This window comes from Oryctolagus cuniculus, chromosome 7, assembly GCF_051225735.1.
Source record: "Oryctolagus cuniculus isolate XC-2025 breed Fujian yellow rabbit chromosome 7, ASM5122573v1, whole genome shotgun sequence".
NCBI classification, from domain to species: domain Eukaryota; kingdom Metazoa; phylum Chordata; class Mammalia; order Lagomorpha; family Leporidae; genus Oryctolagus; species Oryctolagus cuniculus.
The window spans coordinates 146,581,249-146,607,616 of record NC_142873.1 but is presented as its reverse complement, the minus strand read 5'-3'; the positions used below and the strand labels follow the sequence as shown (position 1 = coordinate 146,607,616).

Genomic DNA, 26,368 nt, shown 5'->3' with positions numbered 1-26,368 from the left:
TTGAAGGACTTGCCCCAGGCCAGGAGGTAAAGAAGCCGTGCAGCCTGGGTGGCAGGCACCAGCACCCACAAGCCTGACCCCTGGGTGCTGTTCTCTCTCCTGCTGCCTCTCACTCACAGATGAACAGGCGAGGGGACTGACTTGGCGGGGAGAAAGCGGGGCCTCTGGGGTCAGCCTAGGCCGCTGGAGAGGGGCTGAGAGCTCGAGCAGCTCCTGGGCACCTGCCATCCCACCGGGGGCCCACGCAGGCCCACAGCGGCAGAAAACAGTGCAATTGCCACTCTGATGCCATCTCACTAAAGGAAAGCCAGTGAAACCTGCAGGATCCCAAAAGATCCCAGCAGGATCCCCTCTCTATCCGCTGTGTTCTCTCTCCCCCTAGGGAGATGCACGAAGTCAGATCAGATGCTCCAGAACGCACCCAAGAAGAAACACAGAAAAACAAATCAGAAAAATCGTCTCAAAACCTCGTCTGCAATTTGGTGCGCTCCCACGTCCGCCTCGCTGCCTTGCGTAGGCAGCCGGAGCGAGCGGGAGGCCGGCAGATCCGGCGCCTGGTCCTGGCCGGCTGCGTGACCTTGGCCAAGTCCCCGACCCTCCGTGGACCTCAGGCCTCCCCACCTGCGCAATGAGCGTCTGGACACGGTGACCTCCGAGGAGGCCCCTCACAGCGCTGCCCTTCTGTCTGTGTGCTTGGCAGAGGGGCACTAGCAGGCCGCCCCTCAGCAGGGGCCGCATGGCTGACAGCTCCCAGCACGGCGCCTCCGGGAGGGGGGGGGCAGGCTGCAGTCTCCATCGCAGGCTCAGCGTTCCCAGGCCTGCCTGCTTCCCGGGCCCATATGGTGCCCCCTGCCAGCCGGACACCACCAGCCGCTCTGAGCAGCCAGGCCTCGTGACTGCTTTGCTCCAGGCTCCAGAATGTTCTTTCCACTGTCCCAGGACCCAGCTAGCTCAGGAGAGCTGGGGGGCTCAGCTCTGAGGACCCAGCAACCCATTACCACCGTCCTTTGTGGGGAAAAGCTAGAGAGAGGGAGAGATGGAGGGAGGGAGAGATGGAGAGAGGGAGAGATGGAGGGAGGGAGAGATGGGGGCGGGGAAGGATTGAGGGAGGGAGAGGTGGAGGGAGGGAGAGATGGGGGCGGGGGAGGATTGAGGGAGGGAGAGATGGGGGCGGGGAAGGATTGAGGGAGGGAGAGGTGGAGGGAGGGAGAGATGGGGGCGGGGGAGGATTGAGGGAGGGAGAGATGGGGCAGGGAAGGATTGAGGGAGGGAGAGATGGGGGCGGGGAAGGATTGAGGGGCACTGAATGAGTTGCAGCCCCCTTCGGCGCCTCACCGAGCTGGTGGGATTCAGAAATGAGTCAGGAACCCTTGCTGCCCTTCAAAGACACAAGTGTCGGCGCTGGCGTTGTGACGCAGTGGTAAAGCTGCCAGTTCGAGTCCCGGCTGCTCTGCTTCTGATCCAGCTCCCTGCTAATGCAGCCAGGCAAGCTGTGTATGATAGTCCAAGTCCCTGGGCCCCTGCACCCATGTGTGAGATACGGAAGAAGCTTCTGGCTCCTGGCTTCAGACCAGCCCAGCTCTAGCTGTTGTGGCCATTTAGGGAGTGACCCAGCAGATGGAAGACCTCTCTCTCCTTCTTTGTTACTCTGCCTTTCAAATAAATAAGATAAATCTTAAAAAAAAAAAAAACACACATATTCTAGTTGAGAAGAGAGGGAACAGGTAGCAGAACACTTGCGATGCTACGTGTTCAGGACTGTGGGAGACCACAGGAAGAAACCTACTCCACAGGTGGCAGTCAGGGAAGACTTCCTGGAGGACACAACTTGAAAGGAAGGCTCTCAAGAGCAGGACGCGGCCTTCCCAACCCCGTCTTTCAATCCTTAGGGACAGCTCTGTGGGTCAGGCATTGTTGGCCCTTTTACAGATGAGGCTCCGAAAGGCGTGTACACACCCACAGGACGGATGGCTGTGTGCGCTCCTGGCAGTGTACTCGGACCTACAGCCCAGGGGCTCGAGTCTGATCTCAGCCCCTGGGCCCTGGAGGCCTCATAAGGGCTGGCCCAGGGCTCTCGTCTACACAGGCGGTGCACCACCGGCCGCAGTGTCTACACAGGCGGTCCACCGCCGGCCACAGTGTCTACACGGGCGCTCTATCACTGGCTCCCAGTGTCTGGGAGGAACGAAGGACAGAATGGCTGACAAAGTGCTTCAGCTACACAGAGAGGAGAGGGAGCCCTACAGGGAGGCCGGCCCCGCCCCCTCCCTGCAGAGGCAGGCCCGCAGGCCTCTACGTCCAGCCTCGTCACATGGGCAGAAGCTGGCCCTGCTGAGGCTCTGCCACCTGGAATAAACCAGGCTCTGGCTTGGGTACATCAGCTTCATGGAAAAATGGAACTAAAAGGCAAGTTTATGTTGGTGCAAAAACATTTCGGAACCCATGCATAGTTTCTGTCTTAACACGCACCCCCTGCAAACTTACCGCAGACTCCTCTCTGCGGGGATTTCTCAATGTTTGGCATCAAAATAAACTTCGCTGCTAATCCCATTTTCCGTGAACTTTTGGAAGGACGCACACGTGGGCTGGCTCTTTGCTTCCCTCGGGCTCAGCATGATGGGAAGGCCTAGACTCTGCAGGTGCGTGAAGAACCCCAGAGCCCAGACTGTGCGGGAGGAGCCTCCTAGAAGGGCATTAGGGTCCCAGAGAGATCACAGCTGGATTCTGGTTTTTAATTATTTATTTGAAAGGCAGAGTTAGAGAGAAAGAGAAAGAAAGATCACTCTTCTGTCTGCTGGTTCACTCCCCAAATGGCTGCAACAGCCGGAGCTGGGCCGATCCAAAGCCAGGAGCCTGGAGCTTCCTCCAGGTCTCCCACGAGGGTGCAGGGGCTCAAGCACTTGGCCCATCTTCCACTGCTTTTCCCAGGCCGGAGCAGGGAGCTGGATCAGAGGTGGAGCAGCTGGGACTCGAGCCAGTTGCCCACACGGGATGTCGGCACCAGGCGGAGGCTTTACTCCCTATACCACAGCTCCGGCCACATCACAGCTGGACCCGGGTGGGCATTTTCTGAAGGGTCCCACGTGGGAGAACCAGATGGAGTTCCGGGTTTTGGCCTGGCTTTGACCTGGCCCAGTCCTGGCAGCTGTGGCCACTTCAGGAGTGAACCATCGGATAGAAGATCTCTGCCTCTTAGTCTCTCTTCCCTTAAAATAAATATTTAAATTTCAAATACTTAAAGAACAAGACCCAGGCGGGGGGAAGCATCAGCAACTCAGGGTCAAGGGCCACGGTCTCCTCCCAAACACCTCAGTGGGCAGCGCCAGAGGCTGCCCGGTCCCCGAGGCTACCAGGAGGGGCCAGGGAGCCGTGGTGCTGGGCGGTCAGCTCAAGTGCAGAGCTGGTCTCACCAAGGGCAGGCTTTTATTTCTACTGCTGCCCAGTGTCCTGCAAGGTTCGGCCTGCACTCCTGCGGCCCCTCCTACCCCCTCCACTGCTGTGACCCTCAATCTTCCCATCTCTACAATGGCCTGGCTCTCTAGGAACCAGAGGTGCGTGTGTGGCGGGGAGGGGGAGGGTTTGACAAGGTCTCTCGGATTCCCAGGTCCCTACTGGGTGGGGACGGCGGCTGGGAGCCCGGAAAGAGCCGGCGCCTTTGTCGGGCAGCCTGGGGGAGCACCGTCCTCGGGACCGTGAGCAGGGGCGGGGCGGGCGGGCGCGGGGGCGTGTCCGGGGCGTGCCCTGCGGCCTTCGCCCCGCCCCCGGACGTAGCCGCGAGCCGGCGCGGGAGGGGAGGGGAGGGGAGGGGCGGGGAGGAGCGCGCAGCCCGCCGCCGCCTGGCCGGGCGCAAAGTTTTCCTGGCGGAGTTTTGGCGGCGGCGGCGGCGGTGGCGGTGGCCGGAACGGGCCATGGACGCGCTCAAGTCCGCGGGGCGGGCACTGATCCGGAGCCCCAGCCTGGCCAAGCAGAGCTGGGGGGGCGGCGGCCGGCATCGCAGTGAGTGTGTGCGCGCTGGCCGGGCCGGGCCGGGCCGGGCCGAGGCGCTGGCCTCCCGCGGGAGCCCGGAGTTCGGCCAAGTCGGGGCAGAGGCGGGGCCTGACCCGCGCTCGCGGCCCGGAGCGGCCCTTGCCCGGCGTGCAGGGCTCGGGGGTCGCCCGGGTCACGCCGCTCCCTACCTGTGCAGCCGGGGTGGGGGCAGGATTGGGGAGGGGGCCGAGGGCGGGGTCCCTAGGTGCAGCGAGGGGTGGTCTTGCAAGTCCGGAGGACAGAGCTGTGCGACCCCCCCACCCCGCGCGCGCACCTCCCCACCTCGCCGCGCGGGGCAGCCAGGTGGCGGCGGGAGCTCGGCGGCGGTGCCCGGGCTGGGGAAGGTGTCGCCCCCTCGAACGCCGCCGGCCCCGCCTCCCGGCCGCCCAGGTGTGAGCCTGAGGAGGTGGCAGGTACCCACCTGTTGGCAGCGGGAGGGTCCCGGTGGCGAGACCCGCGGCGGCCTGCCCTCGCACCTCCCCTCCTCCCAGGTCCCCGGGCGCCCCTTCTCCCCGCGCGGCTGGGAGGAGCCTCACCTGGCCCCGTCTCAGGTTCCGCTCGGGAAACTCATCACCTGGCGCCTTCCGCGGCGGCCCGGGAAACCGAGCCCAGGCCGCTTCTCCTTCGCGGGGTCAGTCGCACGGGCCCTTGTGGCTGGGGTGCAGCCGAGCCCCGCACTCCTGGCGGTGCCGCCCACCTGGGGCCGCCGCCCTCACCCCACCTGGAAGCAGCTCCGGGGCTGTGTGCGCCCTGCCCTCCATTCCCGCGGGGCCTCCGGGGGCTCCGCCCTCGCTGGTCCCGGGCGCGCCAGCGTGTCTGGGCCTGGGAGCCCGCCCTGCCCGCCTCTTGCCCCCTCTGCGGTGGCAGCTGCGCCGGCCTCCTAGCCCAGACTGGCCTTGGGAGCGGCTGGTGCCTGCTGCGGAGGGTGGGGTCACCGACCCGCTGGGGCCGCAGGCCAGGGATGTGCCATCTCCCACACTTACTCCCAAAATAGCCCTTTTAAAAAAAATGCGTGGGATTTGACCAGGACTGCTGGGAATGCCCGGCTGTTGCAGGGTGGCAGAACCCCGCCGGGACGTCCAGGGGTGTAGGGGAGATGGTGGGTGCCACAGCCCCCGGGAGGGAGGCCCAGGAGTGCCTTCACTCTGGGGAAGGGGAAGAGGCAGCCATGGGGTGCTGGGAGGGTTTCTGTTGCCTGTCCAACCCTTGAGCAAGTCCCTGCCCTCTCTGACCCCTGCCTTCCTCATCTGCAAAGTGGACACAGCTCCCGGGCTGGCGGGGCTGGGAAGCAGAGCCCGGATAATCCCAGCTCTCCTGGCTGCTGTGTGGACTCTCCCACTCCCTCCTGGGGCGGTGTGGACCCTCACATGGTGGGAGCTGTGCTGGGGCAGGCCACAGCCGGGCTGCACCTCCAGGGAAAAGACGAGCAGAGTGGGTCTCCCTCCCCCAGGCCCCTGTGAGCCCAGGGCCAGAGTCCCAGCTGCCCTTCTTACGTCTCGTTTCCCTCACCTGCAGACTGGAAGGGAGGTGGTGCCTGCTTCCTGCCCACCGTGCCAGGTTGAGTGAGATGGCCTTTGGCGCATGGAGGAAGAGCTCAGCCAGTGGTCACCACGGTGACCGGTGACCACGGCCTCTGTCGCTGTCTGACCAGTGTTTTTGTTTGCGTGATTTCACATGCTCCTGTGGAGGGACCCGAGCAGGGGATTCAGAGACAGCGGAACGAGGCCCAGTAAAGTGAGCTTCCCAGAGGCGGAGCTGAGGCAGGGGTCTCAGCGGTGCCCCGGGGGACTGTCGCCCTGGCAGCAGCAGAAGGCAGCCCCTGAAGACAGCGGTGGCCACGACTGCCAGAGGGAAGCCGAGGGGGCACCTGTGCTGGGGTGCGGGCGCAGCCTTGCTCCGGGCTGTGAACCAGCCAGGTCTTGGCTATGGCCTCGGGTTTGAGTTTGGGGTAGACTTGACTCCTGCCGCCACCTGTGACCTGCTCCTCACCCTCAAGGTTCTCACCTAGGATTAGCGCGAATATTGTTTAATTCCTCCTGGTGGAGGAAGAAGCCCAGAGGTGGCTGCAGCTCGCCTGAGGTCACACAGCAAAGCCAGCGCCCCAGGCTTCCACCCTGGGCCCGAGGCCTCCTGGCTCCCTCTCCCACAAGGGCTTTTTCCCATCTCTCGGGGAACCGTAAATGTTTCACCTCACTCCCTATCCAAGGATTCTCCTTTCTTCCCAGTGCCCAGAAGGGTGGCTCACCTTGGTCCCTTAGTACCTTTCTTTCCAAAGGTTCCGGGGTCACTCTGACCCTCAGACCCCTTTGGGGGATGTGCCAACCTGTCAGAGAACTCAAAGAGAAGGGGTGAAAAATGGGGTTCAGGGGCCGCCACTGTGGTGCAGGAGGTCACTTCGCTGCTTGTGATGCCAGCATCCCGCTTCGGAGCACCTCGTTCAAGTCCCGGCCGCTCTGCTCCCAACCCAGCTCCCTGCTGTGCACCTGGGAAAGGAGTGGGTGAGGCCCAAGCCCCTGCCGTCCACATGGGAGACCCACTGAGTTCTTGGCTTCGACCTGGACCAGCCCCTGCTGTTGTGGCCTTCTGTGGAGTGAACCAGCAGATGGAAGATCGATCTCTCTCTCTCTGTCACTCTGCCATTCAAATAAATAAGTAAATCTTTAAAGAGGACATGGGAGGCTGGCGCCGCGGCTCACTAGGCTAATCCTCCGCCTTGCGGCGCCAGCACACCGGGTTCTAGTCCCGGTCGGGGCGCCGGATTCTGTCCCGGTTGCTCCTCTTCCAGGCCAGCTCTCTGCTGTGGCCAGGGAGTGCAGTGGAGGATGGCCCAGGTGCTTGGGCCCTGCACCCCATGGGAGACCAGGAGAAGCACCTGGCTCCTGCCTTTGGATCAGCATGGTGCACCGGCCGCAGCGCGCTGGCCGCGGCAGCCGTTGGAAGGTGAACCAACGGCAAAGGAAGACCTTTCTCTCTGTCTCTCTCTCTCATTGTCCACTCTGCCTGTAAAAAAAAAAAAAAAAAAAGGACATGGGGTGCAGGTTCCAGCAAAGTTAGTTTATGTTAGTTTATGTTGGTAAGTGGGGGGAAGGATCTATTCATATTGATTTATAATATTTGTTGTAGGAGTATAAATAAGTATTTAAAGAGGTATTTGAGAGAGAGTGAACTCGCAGCCATTGGTTCATTCTCCAAATGCCCGTAATGGCTGGCACTGGGCCAGCTCAAAGCCAGGAATTGGGAACTTGATCCTGATTTCCCACGTGCGTGGCAGGAACCCAATCACTTGAGCCACTGTCGCTGCCTCCCAGGGTCTGCATTGACAAGAAGCCCGAGTCAGGAGCCCGGAATTGAACCCAGGTGCTCCTATGGTGGTTGTGGGCATCTAAGCTGCTATACTGAACGCCCGCCCCGTGTAAATATTCAACGCCCCCCAAACCGCTCCATTTGCTGAGCTCTGGGCAGGTGGGCACTGACTGCGGAGTCTGTGGGACTGAGTTGTGTTGCTTCTGATAATTTTTTTTTAGATTTATTTATTTGAAAGGGACGATTACAGGGGGAGGGGAGGGGAAGAGAGAGAGATGGTCCATTCACTCATTCACTCCCCAAATGGCTGCAACGGCTGGAGCTGGGCCGATCCGAAGCCAGGAGCCAGGAGTTTCTTCTGGATCTCCAATGTGGGTACAGGAACAAGCACTCGGGCCATCCTCCGCTGCTTTCCCAGGTGTATTCGCAAGGAGCTGGATTGGAAGTGGAGCAGCTGGGGCTCAAACCACTGCCCATATGGGATGCTGGCGCTGCAGGAGACAGCTTAACCAGCTACAAAGCCGGCCCCTCTTCTGATCAGCCTGGCGAAAGAGTCGACAAAGTGACAGGGATGCCAAGAGGTAGCAGGGCTGGTGATGGTGGCAATGCTACGACCCACTATAAAGCGGCTGAGGAACCTACGGGGACTGCTGCTTTAGATGGGGTGGGGTCTTTGTCGGGTTATTCTAGGGGTGGATGCAGATCTGAGTGCCAACCGTGTACTTGGGAAGAGGTCCTGGGAGCTGTCGTCAGGACAAGGAGAAAGGGGACTCGGGAGAGGGCACTGTGAAGCCTGTGGCCACTGCAGTGCTCTGGGAGGCCGGGTGGCCGTGCCCTGGGAGGGGCGGCTCCTGGCAGCAGTGGGTGCAGGATGCTGTGCCCGGCCATCTGAATTCCCCAGGCCATGCTGGCTGCCGCGTCTCCACAGCCAGAGACGCCCACAGGCAGCCTGGCGGTCAGTGGCACAGAGGACATGAGGGTGGCTGGGGCTGCTCAGTGAGCCTCTGGGGGAAGGACACTTGGGAGGCACAGGTGAATCTGTGGAGAGAAGGATCTGGGCAGAGCGAGCTGGCCAGAGGGGACAGCAGGTGCAGGGGACACTTAACCAGAGGCTGGAGCTCTGCCTCTGGCAGCTCTGGTAGGGAGGGACACCCACGTGGCCTCCAGGAGGCACAGGTCCCCCACTGCCCGCTGAGCGCCAGATGCTTCTTTTGGGCAGCCTCTCCTGGGGTGTTTGAGAGCAGAGCTCAGCCTGACCCCTGCCTTGGTGCAGGGTGTGGTGGGCTGCAGGAGTGGGGGTGGGACTCGTGTCCCCGTGCTGAGCCAGGAGCCATGACGCTGAGTTTGTCTGCTTGTGAAATGGGAATGCCGATGGAGCCTTGAGCCTTCTCCAGAAGCGCTGTAAGAGGGCGTGTGCACATTAAAAACAGCGTACCGGGCCCTTGGTAATGACCGGCACTCATGCTTGGGCGCAGGACAAGGCTGCAGGCCCACCCTGTGGGGCCTCGCTTCATCCTCGCAGCTGCCCCAAGAGGTGGACGCTGTTACGGTCCCTGTTTCTTTTTTAAGATTTATTTTGTTTATTTGAGAGGTAGAATGATGGAGGGAGGGAGAGACAGAGATCTTCAATCTGTTGATTCACACCCCAGATGGCTACAGCAGCCCCCCAGGGGCTCCCACATGGGTGCGGGGGCCAAAGTGCTTGGGCCCTCCTCCACTGCTTTCCCAGGTGCATTAGCGGGGACCTGGATCAGAAGTGGAGCAGCCGGAACTTGAACCAGCGCTCCCATATGGGGTGCTGGCCTTGTAAGAGGCAGCTTAACCTGCTGTAGCCCAGCGCTGGCCCCGGTCCCTATTTCAAAGGGAAGACACGGCTGACTGCCCCCGCTGGGCTCTGGACTCTGGGGCCCGTTTCTCCTGTGCAGCTTCCGAAACAGTCTCAACAGCTTTAACTTCTGGGATTTGCCAAGCACTTCCGCTCCCAGAGCCTCCGGCCAATGGTGCTTCTGGTGTCGGTCCTGTTTGTCAGCTAAGGAGGCAGCCGGCCCGTGGCCTGCTCCAGCAGGGTGGAGCTGAGGTCCCCCCCGCCACCCCGAGATGTTGTCGGCTTCTGAAGCCATTGCCCCTCCAGGCTGGAGGCAGCCGGAGCCAGGGCCCGGGCGGCGCTGATGTTCCGGGCACCATCCGCCGGGTCTGCGGGGGCAGCAGAAGGGACACGAGGCATCCTGCCCGGCCCTGGCTCCTGGTGGGAGGCCTTCACGGAAGAAGCAAGCGATTCCCTGCTGTCGGTCAGCCTGGACATATGGTCTGTCCCCGGCTAACGCCAGCAGCAGGTCATCTGTAAAAGTGCTAAGTGAAAATAGCGCAGTCATTCCCCCACCACAGGGCCAGAAATAACTGGGACTGAAATGGGGCTGCGGACGCGGGCCTGTATGTGCCTGGGCGGGGGGTGGGGGGAGCGCGTGGCCCCAGCCGGGCGGCTGCAGCGCTGCCCTGCGTCCTGTCCAGGTGGGGCAGGAAGCTCTGCGTGTACGTCTGGGCTGAAGGCCCCAGTGCTGGCTTCTGTAGGGAGAATGTGGCTCCAAGAGGCCCCGGGAAGGGGGGTGTCACGTGCCCAGACGTGCAGTACGGGGGACAGGGTTCCCTGGAAGAAAGGAGCATCCTGCTGGGCCGGGGGTGGGGGGGGACCAGGTGACTGGGTGGAGATGGGGCAGGGAAGAGGAGGAGGAGACTGGCGGGGACCCCTTCTCCTCTGAGCCCTGGGGACAAATGCAAATGGCAGGTCGGTGAGGGTGGGCTGGTGGGCAATGAGGCTGCAAGAGAACTGGAGGCAGGCTTCCGCTCCAGAACGGTGCACAGGGTGAGGCTCTGGTGCTGCAGGTTAAGCCGCTGCCGTCAGCATGGGGTCAGGCCTCAGCTGCTCCACTTTGGATCCAGCTCCCTACTCATGCCCTGGGAACGTGGCTCTTGATGGTCCAAGCACTTGGGCCCCTGTCACTCACATAGGAGACCCAGATGAAGTTTTGAGCTCCTGGCTTTGTCCTGGCACAGCCCCATGGAAGGCTCAGGGAGTGCCTGCCACAGCCCCGCCCTTCGTGTGTTCTTTCATCTCATTATCCCACTTGTTATACCCAGGGCTCTCAGCCCTGTGAACTAGGGACTGTTGAAAGCCGGCTCGGGGGAGGTGATTAACTGACTCAGGATCACGCAGCCATGAGACAGCCCTGGGATGCCGGATCCAGGCCCTGGCTCCTAACCACTGGGCCACACTGCCTCAGAGAAGGCCTCCCGGGAGAGGCTGGAGGTGTGGGGCCCTGGTCACGTGCTGAGCAGAAGGGTGTTTTGCATAGAAGGAGCCACTGGAGCCTGGAGTGGAAGAGCGAGTGCCACCTCGCGAGGCTTGTTCTGCGTGGAGCTGCTGGGGGGGGGGGGGGGGGACACGCAGGCCCCGCGGGGAGTGCCAGTAACGGGCAGAGCTGGTGGTCAGGTCCTCAAGACTTGCCGCACGACCTAGCCCAGCTCCCGTCCTTTCTGATCTCCCTCGTAACCCCATCGTGAGGGGTTTGGGCAGAGGGTTTCTGAGGCTGGCAGGGGCTGACAGCATCCAGGGAGGGGGTAGGACAGAGGAGAGTCAGCCCAGGGCAGGAGGAAGTGCAGAAAAATGCCAGGCATCTTGGAGGTCAAGAGCACTGGGGACTGTTTTGACAGCAGAGAGATCACTAGTGACCTTGGAAGTTTTGGCCGTTTGGAATGGAGGCAGCGGAAGTGGCTTTGGAAGGGGGCCAGGAGAGGGCTGAGCAGGAGGAAATGGGAGAGGGGGGACGTGACAATGGGGGGAGGAAGGTTGTTTGCTATAGGGCAGGAATGGGTAATGAGATGAGCAAGGCCACCCCCCATCGATTGGTATCACCCGCAGGGGGCCTTGCGTTGAGAAGCAATCAGAGCTGCAATCGATTAACCATGTCTGCCAAGGGCACAGGCGACGGGCACGTCAGCACCTCTTGCCATCCCAGCTTAGATGAGTTTCAGAGTGAGAGTGTTGGTCTGCGTATCTTGGCCTGCAGGGAGAAAGGGAGGCACTAAGTGCACCTAATTCCAGGTGGGAATAGGAATATCTCCTGCTCCAAGAACCTCTTCCTGGCCTTTGGCCAGAATTAAGCTATTGTGTGGTCTGATTGTCAAGACTTGAGCTTTAAAGCCCGGGTCCTTTGAGCCCGTCCCCTCATCTGTAGAATGGGAGTGACGGTGCCAGCTTGCAGGGTATCTGCGTGTGTCCGAGGTAATGGGCACAGCCATTGCGGTCGTTGCCGTGTACTGGGTGGACCCTGGGGATGTGTTGGGCTCGATTTCTTTGAGAGCACCAGGGTCTCCACCACCCAGCTCAGGACTGGGTGCACCTCAGGGACCTGCTGGTTCTTTGTGTAAATCCCGTGGGGCAGGCTTGTGGATGGGATAGAGGAGGGGGCCGCCTAGGGCCCTGGGGTCATCTCGTGTCCGGAAGAGGCCTCGGGCGGGGGCCGGAGGAGGGGCGGGGTTGTCCTCGGCCCCCCACTCAGCAATCCTGAGCAGCAGCTGCAAGCCAGGTTCTGAGGCCCAGCCGTCCGGCGGCGCACGCAGCTCTGAGCGGGTGGGGAGGGGGCGGGTGCAGCTGGCAGTTTCTGTCTGACCCCTCCTCCTCATGCACGCTCTCACTTCACTTGCGGAAGTGGGCTCAGAGAGGGACAGTCAAATCCAGAGACGTGCGTGTGTGTGTTGGGTTGTGCAGGCTGCCCCTGGCCGTGGTGGAGGGAGGCAGAGCCCCCCAGAGGCCTAGGGCTCTGGGACAGGAGCTGGGAGAAGCTGCAGGGGCTCCGACTGGGCATGGTACCCCTGAGTCCAGGTTTCCCTCCTGACAGTGCAGGAAGCCCAAGGCCCTGAGCCCTGTTCCTGTGGCTTGTCCATCAGAGCCAGGGACGAAGCCCCAGGAGGAGGCAGCAGCGTGGGCATCCATTCTTCCTGGGGATGGGGCCACTAGGGGCCCGGGGAGCGTCCTTCCGTGCTGCCTCCTTGCTCCTGGCTGAGTGACGGGTGCTGTGGGCCGTCTGGACCCCCGTGGGGACTGTGTCCCTCACACCCCTGCCGCCGTGGGTGGGGCAGGGCGGGGCTGACTCCTGCTCTCCCAGCCTGCCTGACTCTGGCAGCAGCAAAGGGTTCAAAGACCACCCCCAGCTGCCAAGTAGTCCGCCGTGTGCCACAGCCAAGGCCCATGGGTGGGTGTGGTCCCTCTCACAGGGGCCTGGAGCACAGCTGGGATTTGTATCACGTGGGTGGTGCCACTGGAAAGAGCCCCTCCCCCACCCCGTGCAGATGGCCTGAGGCAATGGAGCTGGGGCCGTGACAGCCGCCCAGGTGACCTGTGTGGCCCTGGTCTTAGAACCTCCTCTCTCAGCCTGAGAAACAGGGCGAATGCCCACCTCCCAGATCACACTCCAGGTTCATCAAGGTTTGCCCGTGACCAGGGTCAGTGTTGAAGTTCAGAACTGGGGCACGTGGCACCGATTTGGGCTGTGAACTTGGGCCTCCTGGGCCCCAGCATCCGTCGGCTGGGATGGGGTGGGGGTTGGTTAAAAGTGCCTCCCGGGTCCCTGTGAGGGTGGATGGGAAGATTGTATGGGAAATTTCCTACAAGGCACGTGGAATGTTCTGGAAAATGTTACGCCTTTATTAAAAGTCGTAGTTATGGTGGGCGAGAGGACCCTGGCGCCCCTTGCTGGGTTCTCCTAGAAGGGCTGGTGAGAGCTGGGCTGGGGGGGGCCGTGCCCAGCAGGGCTGAGCGCCTGTCCTGTTGCATCCCGCCCAGAGCTGCCCGAGAACTGGACGGACACCCGGGAGACGCTGCTGGAGGGCATGCTGTTCAGCCTCAAGTACCTGGGCATGACGCTGGTGGAGCAGCCCAAGGGCGAGGAGCTGTCGGCCGCCGCCGTGAAGAGGATCGTGGCCACGGTGAGCCCCCGGGTCGGGTGGGATGGGAGCCACGAGCCCCGGCCAGCTGCTGCCCAGAGCCCTCGTCCCCAGCTTGTGACTCATGAGGCATGTCTGAGCCTGGTCCTGCCCTCCAGTCCCCGTGGGTCCAGTCTTGGGGGGGAGGGGCCAGCATCCTCCACTCCAGCCATTGTGGCCCCATTCCCTTCCAGCTTCCCCTCCCCCGGCGCAGGCTCCCTGCCTAAGCCCTGGTGACAGGTGGTGGGGGGTTGCTGTCACTCAGTTATTTTCCCAGTGGCCTGAGAGATTACGTAACCCCCTCCTCCAGCTCCGAGAGACCAGATTGCCCTCTGCCTGGCCCTGGGTGAGGCATGGGTGGGGCAGAGTCCTGTGGGTTCACAGCCCTCTCAGCCCTGAGTCTGGGCCCCCTCCAGCGCGTGTCCCCAGGCAAGTCCCTGAGCCTCTGAGTCCGTTTCCTGCTGCCTGCCTTGCTCAAGGTCCAGTGCTCGCAGGCGGTGGGCACTGCTCGGCACAGAGGGTGGTCTTCCTGCTGGCCTCCTGTGCTGAGACCCAGGAGGGCTGGGTGTGGCCACCAGGGTGGGCCCCAGGGGAGGTGCCTCTGACCCCTGTCTGCCCCAAGGCCAAGGCCAGCGGGAAGAAGCTGCAGAAAGTGACCCTCAAGGTGTCGCCTCGGGGCATCATCCTGACCGACAACCTCACCGACCAGCTCATCGAGAACGTGTCCATTTACAGGTACGCCCCCAACCCTAGGGACCACGCCGCTTCAGTTCCCGCAGCTGCTGGATGGGGCGGCGGGAGGCGCTGGGTCCGTAGCTCTCGGTCACCCTGCAGTCGCCGGGAGTGGCAGGTGGCTGAGGCTCGAGCCAGGCCTGCACACCCCGCCTGCCCCGCAGAGGCTGCTGAGTCAGGCTCGCAGCAGGGGGCTGCCGAGTCATGGCCTGCCTTCCGCCGTGAACGCGGCAGCTCAGCCCTGGACTTCTGGCTGGCTGCCTTCCCGGGGAGGCCTCAGGCGGAGCCTGGGCCGGGGATAGATGCCCTGTCTCGACAGTGGCTCCCTGGCCCCAGTCGGTGGGGCCTCAGGCTGCCCCCCACCTCCTCCCGCCTGGCTGGTTGTGGGGTTTCAGAACTGGAAGGGAGAACCCAGGTCCACTGTGCCTGTGGAGATGCTGAGGCTGAGGATGGCCTGAGGTGGTGTGGTGAGGAGGTGGCTGAGCTGGGCACCCACAGTGCTCGGGGGGGTCCAGCTCATGTCTTCCTCTTCCCCTCCTGACCCTGCACGCCTGCCTCTTGCCAGCATTCCCAGGCACGAGCTCTCTCGGATGAGAAGTGTGGCCCAGCCCCTGCCCACAAGGAGCTTCCGGTCGAGGAGCGGGTGAAGGGAGGTAGAGAAGAGTGGTTCCCACTTGCTGGGAGTGCTGCCTCTCTGCTGGGCCTTGAAGAGTAGCAAGATCTGGTTGATTGGTGCCAAGGACCCAGGAGTAGTTAGGCAGGAGGCTGGACCTGGCGCTCCTCCCTCTGCCCAGCCCCGGGTTAAGTGGGGCTGGTTCCTGTGATGGGAGAGGGGCCGGGCCTGCCCAGCTCCTGTCTCGCCTCTGAGCCGCCAGGGTGGTTGAGGCGGCATGCAGAGGGGACCGGTGTCCCGAGGGCTCAGGGTGCCCAGGCTGTGCACAGAGATTGGGTGGGCAGCGTGTTCCATGTAGAGGGGCTGTTGTGTCCCCTGACCCACACGTTCCCACCCTGACTCCCAGCTCCTCCACGCCTCCAGGGGGACTCGCTAACAATCCCAGGCACCCTGGCAGAGACGGCCCGGGTCTCCTCTGACCCCTGGGCAGGGGCGGCCAGGCGAAGGGCACGGGAGCACAGGGTGGGGTCCTGTGTGCGGCCAGTAGGCACAGACCCTCCCGGGGCAGCCTGGCTGGGCCTGTAGCCTCGAGTCCCACAGGGGAGCTCAGGCCCCAGCTCCGTCACCGGCTCTGTGTTCCTAGATCTTTAGCCTCCATTTCAGTGGGGATGATTATGGAACCCATCCCAGAGGGCAGAATTAGAAAGAGGCGATATCTAGAAAACCAATGGCACGCTGCCTGCTGGGTGCCCAGGGCTCAGCTGTTTGGGGATACAGCCCAGTGTGGGGGGAGGGGAAGAGGAGCACTGTCCTTCCTCCGGTCTAACCACTCCCACCACGTCCCTCCCACCTGGTCTGGGTCCCTCCCCAGGAGGCGGCCTGGGATTCTGGTCTAGAGACCAAGGCTGGCTCTCCGGAGGCCCGCCCTGGTGGAGGGGGAGTGGCAGCCTCTGGGGCACAGCGCATCCCAGGGGCCGGGCCAGCGTCATCCCTCCCGCTTCCCTTCCAGGATCTCCTACTGCACGGCCGACAAGGTGCACGACAAGGTGTTTGCCTACATCGTCCAGAGCCAGCACAGCGAGAACCTCGAGTGCCACGCCTTCCTCTGCACCAAGCGCAAAATGGTCAGTGTGGGGGCGGGGCTGGGGCGGGGCTGGGCTGGGGCTGGGCTCTGGCCTTGCCCTGGAAGCCTGGTCTACAGGGCCCGTCCACTGGGAGAGGTGGAACCCAAAGGTGGCAGTCCCTTATTTAAAAAGGTGCCATCTCCAGGAACCCCAGGTGGATGCTGAGAACCGAGTTAGGGCCACGGTCAGGATGGGCAGTGGGTGGTGACTGGCCCCAGGCTGTCCTCATTGTAGTGTGGGCTGTTATCTGGGGGTCGCCAGCATGGGCCCAGACAAGAGCCCCCGCCGGAGGCCAGGCCTGCTGGGCCAGAGCAGGGAGGGAGGTGGCCTTTGGGGTACCTGCTCCCAGCCCTTCGCAGCCCCTGGCTCTCAGGTATTACCTCATTTTTTTAAAAAGATTTATTTATTTATTTGAAAATCAGAGTTATACAGAGAGAGAGAGAGAGAGAGAGAGAATCTTCCATCTGATGGTTCACTCCCCAGATGGCCGCAATGGCCAGAGCTGCACCAGTCCGAAGCCAGGAGCCAGGAGCTTCTTCCAGGTCTCCCATGTGGGTGCAGGGGCCCAAGGACTTGGGCCATCTTCTACTGCTTTCCCAGGCCACAGCAGAGAGCTGGATCAGAAGTGGAGCAGCTGGGACTAGAACCAATGCCCCTATGGGATGCTGGCGCTTTAGGCCTGGGCGTTAACCCGCTGCGCCACAGCGCTGGCCCCAGGTATTATCTCATTTAATCCACACGGTGAGGCTGCAGGGTCAGCGCTGTTGCAGTCTGTGTTGAGTGTATTATTTTTAGGAGGAAACAAGGCTCCCAGGCGCCCAGTGTGGCAATGGGGACGCAGCTGGTGGGGCTGAGTGGGCCTTACACCCTCATTTCCTCCCCACCCTTCATGCCTGAGGGGCCCAGAGCTCTTTATCCGATTTCTAGTGACCCCGTGATCTGCATCACTGGTGGGAGGACCTTGCTGGTCCCTGGACATCTGACTTGAACTTGGGCACAGGAGCCAGAGCGGGTCCCCTTCACTGTTGAAGCTGTCATTTCTTTTTTCTTTTAAGATTTATTTATTTATTTGAAAGAGTTTCAGAAAGGCAGAGAGAGAGAGAGAGGTCTTCCATCTGCTGGTTCACTCTCCAAGATGGCCACAACGGACAAAGCTGAGCTTATCCAAAGCCAGGAGTTTCTTCCCTATCTCCCACATGGGTGCAGGGGCCCAAGGACTCGGGGCATCTTCCACTGCTTTCCCAGGCCATAGCAGGGAGCTGGATTGGAAGTGGAGCAGCCAGACTAGAACCAACGCCCATGTGGGATGCCGGCACTGCAGTCAGTATCTTTACCCACTACGCCACAGCGCTGGCCCCTGAAGCTTTCACTTCTCAGGCCCCTGAGCTCTGAGATGGTGCCCTGCACAGGGGCTGCTGGCCTCTGCTAGCTGCTGCTCATAGCTCTGCCTGTGGGGCACACTCGGCCATTGGCGTGGGATTCTCTGGGTGCTGCCGGAAATGACCACAGACTGGATGGCCTACAGCAGCACACGCAGGTCACAAGGTCCCTGGGTCTGTTTCTTCCGGAAGCTCTGGGGAGACTCATTCCTCCTTTCCACATCTCCCTGCCACCTCGGCCCCTCCCCCAAGGCCCCTCGCTTAGCCTTTGTCTCTGGACTCCGCCCCCCCCCCCCCCATCTCCCTGTGGTGACATTAGCTTCCCAGGGTAAGGCAAGATGATCCCTGCCTGAGGTCCTTCCCTTACCCAGGCAGAGAGCCCTGCTGTGCAGGTGTCAGCTCAGCTCCGCATAGGTTGCACGGGTTAGGATGTGGCGACCCTGCCACAGGTGTCACGGGTAGGGCCGAGCCAGGGCCTGAATGTGCTGTGTGACCTGGGGTGAGAGCCTGCTCCCCTGGGGGCCGCTTCTGGTCTGCGGGAGGGCAGAGACCACCGGGCTTGCCCGAAGATCTTGGTTTCTTTTTCCTGCCTTGTTTCCTGCAGACATGGTGTCCCCGGCCACTCCCCAGGGTCCTGAGCCGCAGGGGCTCCTCCCGTGACAGCCTTGTCCCCGAACAGTGGCTCTAAGGAGGCCACACAGACTTAAAATACAAGCTCATCAGGTCCCCATTGTTCGTCTCTTCCTCCCTACAGACCCAAGTGAGCACAGGGCGGGGGTGGGGCCAGCCAGCTCATGTGCCCTGGCACTGCCAAGTGTGAGCCCTGGCTGTGAGGGGCATTTCTGGGGGCAGTGTCTTCCTCTGGGGTGGGTTGGGGGTCTGGGAGGAAGAGAAAGGAGATGGCTCAGCGGTTCAGAGGGAGGCCCGGCCTGGGCCAGAGACCTTTAGACAGGCTTGAGTGCAGGCAAGGCCAGGAGGGCCGCGCTGAGCGGGCGCCGGTTCCTTCCGGGCAGTCGGATTCCAGGTTTTCTCTGTGCTGCTCTCTGCAGGGGATGGCTCATCTTTCGCCCGGCACCCAAGGCCTTGGCTCGGCACAGGCCTTGGCGTGGCATGGGCCTTGGCCCAGTGCAGGCTGGCCCTATTTGGAAGCCGAGATTCTCAGGTTTGCTAGCAGTTTCCTGTAAGGTGAAATGGGTGCCTCGGGTCCTACGGCCACCTGCCAGCAGCGGCCTCCCAGAGGTGGGGCCGCCTGTCCTGGGCCGAGCCCTGTTCTGGGCACCGAGGACCCGAGGACTCGGCCGAGGCAGGGGATGGGGGGCGTGTGCAGTCATGGGAAGGGCCATGCGGGGTGGAGGGGAGGAACTCGGGATCAGCCCCACTCCAGACACAGGGCGGTTTCTAATCAGGCTTTGGAGAGAGGTCCAGCCGTAGTGCCAGTCTCCTGCGGCCACACCAGGAAGCAGGCGGCCTGGGCTTGCGGCCACCTGCACATATCAGCCTCTGGGGTCATCTTTGGTTTAATTTACAGCTCGGGACACCAGGGCAAAGGGGAGGGGATGTATGCAAATGATGTGGCGGATTTATGCAAACACAGTGGGCGCCTGGGTCCCCAGGTTTCCTGCAGGCGGGGGTACGGGTGTTTCCATGTCCTGGCCACGTCGGTGACCAGCCCGCGCCTGGGTGCGGAGGGCCTGACTCGGGCTGGTAATTAGCCCATATTTTTAGTTCATGGACGATTCTCAATGGTAACTGGGTCTATTAAACTTGATTCAGACGTGACAGCTCAAATTGTAAACAGCTGTGAAGAGCTTCGTACTTAATTACCATATTTAAGTTTTGCCATAAAGCGCCCGTACTTCCATCAAAAATGTAAATGACGGAGACATTCAAATGAGATTTTATACTTCGTGAGGTTTAATTGGCACAGATCAGTCAGCTTGTTTAGGGATCTTAAATTTTTTGGAAAAAGAATTTTCAGGGCAGTGGCCACAGACTCATTTCTCAATTAAGCTAAGTTGAGTGGGGGAGGGAGGGCTGCCGGCCGGGCCTGGGTGGGCCTGGGTGGGCCTGGGTGGGCGTGGGCCGGCTCCCTTGGAAGGATCGGGTGCTGTCTTCCCTGGGCTGGGCTTTCAGGAGGAAGCTCCAGGGCTCCCGTGCCCGGCAGTGGTGCTGGCTCATCCTGCCGTGGGATCGGGGAGACAGCGCTGAGGTGAGAGTGAGCCGGGACAGGGCCTGGCCGGAGCGAGGCTCCCACAGGTCTGCCCTTGGCCAGCGCCTGCTACTGGGGCACTGGCGCGTGCAGACAGCATGTTGGTTTTAGGGAGCACACGGGCCTGCAAGCCAGAGGGAGGTGGGTAGGGCCGGAGGAGCCCAGTGCTGGTGACAGGGAATAAAGGGGTGGATAGGGGGTTCTCCAGGCCGTGGCCCCTCCCGGCAGGTGGGTCGGGCGCTGGATGGTTTTGGGGGCCGACACTCCACTCGCCAACACCCGGCTTCCGTGGGGAAGTTGATAAGCCGCCTTCGCGCTTGCTGAGACCCAGTGTCGGCCCCTCTGATCCTGCACGGTCCAGGCCAGGGTCTGACCTTGCAGCCCTGGCTCTTTTGTTTTCCAACTCCACGGGCTAAGGTAGTGAATGAAGTCCTCAGGTAGTCAGGGAGGGCTTCTTGGAGGAAGCGAGCCTCCCCGTTCATCTGATGGAGGGTAGATGGAGGTGAAGGGAACTTCGGCCTAGCGGTGGTGGGGTGGGGTCCCTGCTGCCTCCGCCAGGGGGTGGCGTTGGTGCTCGGGGCCCTGCCTGGGGTGGAACCCGCGGGAGCAGCTGTGCGGGAGTTCAGACGTGCCCCTCCCCGCCCCTCTTCCTGTTGGCAGGCGCAGGCTGTCACCCTCACCGTCGCCCAGGCCTTCAGAGTCGCCTTCGAGTTTTGGCAGGTGTCCAAGGAAGGTGAGTGTTTCCCAGGGACTGGGCGGGGTGGGGTCGGGGACAGGTAGAGGCCCCAAGTCAGGCCTGGTCTGGCTCCCAGCACTGTGCCCGGCCTGGCCCGGCGCGAGAGTCTGCCCTCGGCCCTTCCCCCGAGTGTGTGTCCCCCGCTGGAGAGCGGCGGCAGCTGTGGCCCAGCCCAGGCTGGGGAGGCTCATGGCTTCTGCCTGGCCGGGTGCTGATGCTGGCCTCTGACAGTGAGTGCTGGGGACAGAGTGCCGGGGCCCGAGGCTCCCACGTGCTGTGCGTTGGTCCCACAGAGAAAGAGAAGAGGGAGAAAGCCAGCCAGGAGGGCGGGGACGCCGTGGGGACCCGCCGGGACAGCGCCCCGTCGCTGAAGAACCGTGAGTCCAGGGTTGGGGCGGGCGGGCTCTGGCTCAGCTGCAGGACCAGGAGAGAGCCCAGGGCACACTTGGGGTTTTTGTTTTTGTTTTGTTGTCAGGTAACTAATATACATTCACTGTAGATAAATTAGAAAACATGGACACGGGCGGAAAGTCCTCATTTGGGTGTGTGTTCTTCCAGCTGCCGCCCTGTGCAAACAGATAAATATGGCCGCCCCCAGCGTCCCTGGGGGGTCGGCTCCAGGACCCCCGCAGACTGGCGGCCTGGAGAAGGCTCAGGCCCTGGTATGGATAGGTGGTGTGGGCAGTGTGTGTGGTGTGCGCGCGGAGCCCGCCCATGCCCCCTCCGCACTGCAACGTCTCTAGTGGCTTCTGACACGTGATACTGCGGTGTCAGGGAACGAGGATGGGGACGAAAGCCAGCACGGCCCCAGTGCAGGTGCAGGGGCGCCCCCAGCATCTCTGACCGAGGCTGGCTGAATCCGCGGATGCGCAGCCCACGGTTACGGGGAGCCAGTGTGTCTCCGTCCATCACCACACGCCACATCTTACTGGTGTGCTTGCTTGATAAACCTTTTTAAGATTTTTTTTTTTTTTTTTGAAAGGCAGAATGACAGAGGGAGAGACAGAGGTCTTCTATCTGCTGGCCACTCCCCAAATGTCTGTAACAACCAGGGTTGAAGCCAGGAGCCTAGAACTCCGTCCAGGTCGCCCAGGGTGGATGACGGGGTCCCAAGCACTTGGGCCGTCCTCCACTGCCTCTCCAAGTGCACCAGCAGGGAACTGGATTGGAAGCAGAGCAGCCAGGCTCTAACTGGTGCTCCGGTGTGGGATGCTGGCGCTGCAGGTGGCGGTTCCCCCTGGGCCCCAACACCAACCCCTGTCTTGACAAACTTAAAAGTTGTTGTGAACAGAAGAGCTTCCGTTTAAACACATGGGGGGACAGGTTCTGGGCCCACAGTCCAGGTGCTGGCTGGGAAGGGGCCAGGGTGAGATCACTGTGGGCTGTGGGTGCTGGGCCTGGGAAGGCCACGTCTCAGCGGGGAGTCAGGACCAGGACAGCCCAGGGGGCTCCAGGACACAGTGGGGGGTGGGCTGAAGAAAAGAGGCTCCTTGCCAGCTGACACCCCAAACCGGACCCTGTCGTAGAGGTCGCCACCGGGAACCTGCTGGACTTGGAAGAGATGGCCAAGGCCCCGCTGTCCACGGTCAGCGCCAACACCACTAACATGGATGAGGCACCGCGGTCCCAAGCCTTGGGCAGCAGCAGTGTTGTCTGGGTGAGTGGCTGTATGGCTGGGGACCCCCACAGGGTCCTGGGGGCCTGGGTCGGATTCCTGGACAAGCCTAAGGCTGCTCAGGTCCAGTCCCTGGCGCTGTGACCACCGGCCCCAGCCTAGCAGCACCCAGGCCCAGGGAGGAGGGCGAACAATGTCCCCGTTGAGCCCGAGGCTGCGTCCCCGGCAGCCCTGGCTCCCAGCACAGCTGTCTCCTCACAATGCCCGGCCTCTGGGCCACCCCGGGCCCAGCCAAAGGCTCCCTTGTTCCTGGTGCGGTGGAGTTTGCGCCTGGCACCCCTCCCCCCCAGCCAACTGAGCGAGGAGCCAGGACGTGGGCTCCCGGCACTCACTGTGACTCAGGCCGAGCCCTGACCCCTCGGCCTCAGCTTTTTCCTGTTCTCAGGGAGGGCAGTGACCTCTGTGCACAGTCTCTTGGAGGAACCTGAATGGTTTGGTTCTGTTCTGTTTTTAAAATTTGTTTATTTACTTGAAAGGCATAGTTGCAGAGGGAGAGAGAGATCTTCCATCCGCTGGTTCGTTCTCCAAATGGCCACAATGGTCAGATCTGATCCAAGCCGAAGCCAGGAGCCTGAAACTCTATCTAGGTCTCCCACGTGGGTTCAGGGGCCAACACCTGGGCCACCTTCCGCTGCTTTCCCAGGTGCATTAGCAGGGAGCTGGATCAGAAGTGGAGCAGCCGGGACAGGAACTGGCGCCCACGTCGGGTACCAGTGCTACAGGCAGAGGTGGCTTTCACATTAACTGCTGTGCTGCAGTGCTGGCCCCTGCTTTCTAATTTTAATTTTTCACTTGGTTGTTACTTCAGACTGTGGTACAAAAACAGTGCTTCACACAGATCCTGGAGCGTTCAAGTCTCCCCTAGCCGCAGGGCGGTGGTCAGCCCCGGATGCGAGCTCCCACGGCGGCTCGTCCTGTCTCTGGGGGGACCGAGGCTGTACAGTCCCATCCGCTGGGACCCTGCGGCCGCTGAACAACTGTCGAGGAGCCCCTTGCCCGCCCTCCCCGCTCTTCCTCCTGGCCGTGAGCTTTGTGCCGTGCTGTATCCCGGGACCCCTCCCTGGTGAGCGTGGGGGAGAGCAGGCGAGCCGCCTCCCGCAGCCGCCTGCTTTTGGAGTCTGAAAGACCCCTTCATGCTCCCCATGGGAACGCTGTCTCCAAGAGGAGCCGGGCCGGGCCCCCAGCCCTGGGGCAGGCAGCCAGTGGCAGAGCTGGGGATTGAAACCCGGGGCCCACCAGCTCTGGCTGCCCCTCGGGCTCAGCTGCTGGCGGCAACAGCCGGGCAGGTTCCCTCCAAGCGCCTCCTTGTGCTGGGGCTGGGGCAGGCCCTGCTCTGAGCGCCACCTCCCCTCTCCGGAATCCTCACCTGTGGCTTTGTTCCCCCCAAGGAACTGGACGATGGCCTGGACGAAGCGTTCTCAAGGTAACGTCCGCTGGGTCCCTCGCGCTGCCCGGGGGCCCTGGCCTCCGCACGCTGGGGCCCTTTCTTCCTGGGACCCTTTGCTGCGGCTGAGAACTTGAGCCGCTCGAATCCTCCAGCGCCTGGCACCACTGGGGCCCTCCGCTCAGCTGCCTCCTGGGGAAGGGCGGGTAGGCCCAGCTTCTAGAAGGCTCCTGCGGTTGAGCCAAGACGACCCTGGTGGCTGCCCTGCCGCGATGAGCTGAGCTCCCCTCTTCCCACACTTGGTGTCGCCCTTGAACCTTGGCTTTTTTGCAGGCTTTGCGCCCTGCAGGGGATGAGCAGGGGCAGGCGGTGCTTCCTGAGGCCCCGGAAGGAGGCTGGTGACATTTCCCCATTGTCCCGTGCCCCTCCCTGTGGCCATGGCTGCCTGCCACCAAGGAGAGGCCCAGGTAGCTCAGGGTGGAAGCCCAGCGTCCTGGGCAGCTGGTCTCCCTTTTCCCCTTGGGGCCCTCGGCAGTGCCCCCCCCACCCCCCGCCGCCCCCTGCAACCTCTGCCCTCTCATTCAGGACTTTGCTTGGGGTTGGAACCAATGATTGTGGACCTTCTGGGGGGAGCAGAGCTAGGTGCTTTGCCCTTTGCCTTCTCCCTCCCTCCTCTGCCTGCCCCCACCCCCACCCCTAAGCCTGGTGGAAACCCCTTGGTCTAGCTCGGGACCCCTCGATGGAGGCACAGATAACCTTCTCCCGCCTCTCCTGCCTTCCCGGCTGACCACAACCTCCTGGTTTGGAGAAAACCTTGGCGTTTGCTTTTTCCGGATTATTCATGTACCATGTGCCCTTTATTAGCGATCTCAAAACCCAGCAAAGCATTCAGCAGGCGCTGACGCCACCCAGACCGTGGGCTCAGGTCAGCCAACGCTGTGCGTGTGCGGTGCCGGGCACTGGCCCTCTGGCTGCTCAGACTCGGAACCCAGCAGCCCCCAGCCCTTCCAATGACCGACAGCCTCCAGGGCGTGGGCATGGGATCTCCTTTTGCACATGTGTGTCCCTTTTAAGATTCATTTTGTAATTTTAAAAATGTATTTTTTTTTTTATTTGAAAGGCAGAGAGCTCTTTTATCTGGTGGTTCACTGCCCAAATGCCCACAACAGCCGGTGCTGGGCCGGACCAAAGCCATGAGCCTGGAGCTCTACGTGGGTCTCCCATGTGGGTAGCAGGAACCCAACTACCTGAGCCGTCACCTGCTGCCTCCCTCCCACCTGCACATCAGCAGGAAGCTGGATCTGAAGCAGAGTGGCCAGGACTTAAAGGCCAGGCACTCAGATACGGGATGCAGGCATCCCAAGCAGTGACTTAACCCCTGCCCCAAGCGCCCGCCCCTCAGATTTGTGCTTTAAAAAGCACAGTGCTGTATGTGGTCGCGGCCTGCCCTCCCGCGCTCTGCCAGCCCAGGCCTCTGCTCTTTCCCGGGCCTTCCCTGATGCAGTCCTGGCACAGTGAGGGTGCACTGGCCACTCATGGGCGTCGTCGGACCCTCGGGGAGTCTCTCTGTCCCTTGGCATCTGGGACTTAGTCCCGCGGCCCTGTGTCCTGCCGCTTTCCCACGCATGCCCGCTGGTGGCCGGGCCAGCCCACCACCCAGGCTCCTGGCTCACACGGCTCTGCCTTCCAGGCTGGCCCAGTCGCGCACCAACCCTCAGCTGCTGGACACGGGCCTGACAGCGCAGGACATCCACTACGCCCAGTGCCTGTCACCTGTCGACTGGGACAAGCCTGAGAGCAGTGGCCCCGAGCAGGAAGACCTCTTCAGTTTCTGAGGGCCCGAGGCCCTACCACGTGACGGACCAAAGCCGCCCGCGGCAGGGGAGCCGGCTCCGGCCGGCGGCTCCCACAGCCCGCAGATCAAAGCTGCAGCCAGCCAAATCGGGGAAAGAGCAGGTTGTTTTTTTTTTTTTAAACCTGCTCTTTCTCTAAGAACTGAGAGATGCCTTGAATATTTATTCAGTGACTCGCAGCCGCTGCTGGCCTTGGGTGGGGCCCGGACCGGCCTCCTGCACCCTCTGCCTGCCCAGGCCGCTCCGGTCCAGGAGCTCAGGACGGCGACCAAAGCATTTCTCGTCCCCTCTCTCTCTGTGAAGACGCGGATTTCCATGGCGGTTGGATTCCCATCATCCTCTGGGCCCAGGGGGACCACCCCCCGCCCCCACCGCCTCCACTGAGGACTGAGGCCCCCGCTCGCCTCCCTCAGAGACAGAGGGGCAGCCCCTAACCAAAGCCCAGCACTTTAAAGCCCGCACAGCCCCGGGCTGCCTTCTTCCTGCCCAGCTCCAGGAGAAGGGGCTCCTCACTGCCGTGGCCTCTGTGTCTCCGTGTCCCTCCCTGGGGCGGCTGTGAAGCCCAACACCCAGCCTCATGCAGAGACTTCCTGCCCATTTCACAGATGAGGAAGCCGAGGCTGTGTGCGTGGAAGAGGTCGAGGGGAGAGCCAAGAGCCGATGCCAATGCTGCTCTTCCCGCCTCCGCCGCCTTCCCCCCACCCTTAGCTTTGTTGTCCTCCGAGGAACCAAAAAACCCCAGCTATTTTCTGACCAAAACGTGTTTCATAACACACCATCTGGTGCCTTTCCACTCGGAACTGGCAGGAGCCTCGGCGCCCCGCGAGCGGTCTCGCTGCCGACTGCAGCGCTGGGGGGTCTGCTCCTTCAGAGAGCAGGACAAAACCGGCCCCCAGAGGCGCCTGGCTGTGCCCTGTCCCAGCGCCGTGGCCGCGGAACCCCTCCACCGGGCCTCCCCTCTGACCGCAGCCGTGCGTGCGGCGCCTCCCAGCGGCCTGGCTGGTGGGAGCAGGTGCCAGCAGCCCCAGGGAAACACTGTGTCTATTTAGAGGCCGTGAATCAGAACGCACTGGGGGGGGGGGGGGGGCGGGGGCAGGGCCGACTTCTGGGCGCGCCCCAGCTTCTCAGACCCGGCTCCCACGTGGCCTTCCCGGGATCCGGCTCTGCGTGTGCCGGAAGGCAGCAGGGCTCAGTGGGACCCAGGCCGTCCTGGGCCCGAGGGGGCCCCGGGGCCTGAGAAACGCGGCGACCTTCCGCCCCGTGTCTGCGGGCGCATCTCCGGCTTTACTTTGTCATGCTATAAAGGAAGTCCTAACGAGGACAAAACCAAATAATAAATGTTCTTTGGAAGCGCA

The 26,368-nt window shown here is 62.2% G+C and overlaps 1 protein-coding gene across 1 annotated transcript; it reads left to right on the top strand.

Annotated features, from left to right (window-relative positions):
* The first annotated feature begins 3,801 nt into the window (after positions 1-3,801).
* Positions 3,802-26,368, top strand: LDLRAP1 (low density lipoprotein receptor adaptor protein 1). The gene is made up of 9 exons (XM_002715969.6): positions 3,802-3,996; positions 13,169-13,311; positions 13,931-14,043; positions 15,663-15,777; positions 20,026-20,098; positions 20,395-20,478; positions 21,628-21,758; positions 23,165-23,199; positions 24,851-26,368. The coding sequence occupies exons 1-9, from the start codon at positions 3,909-3,911 to the stop codon at positions 24,993-24,995; spliced, it is 927 nt and encodes a 308-aa protein (XP_002716015.3). The 5' UTR covers positions 3,802-3,908; the 3' UTR covers positions 24,996-26,368.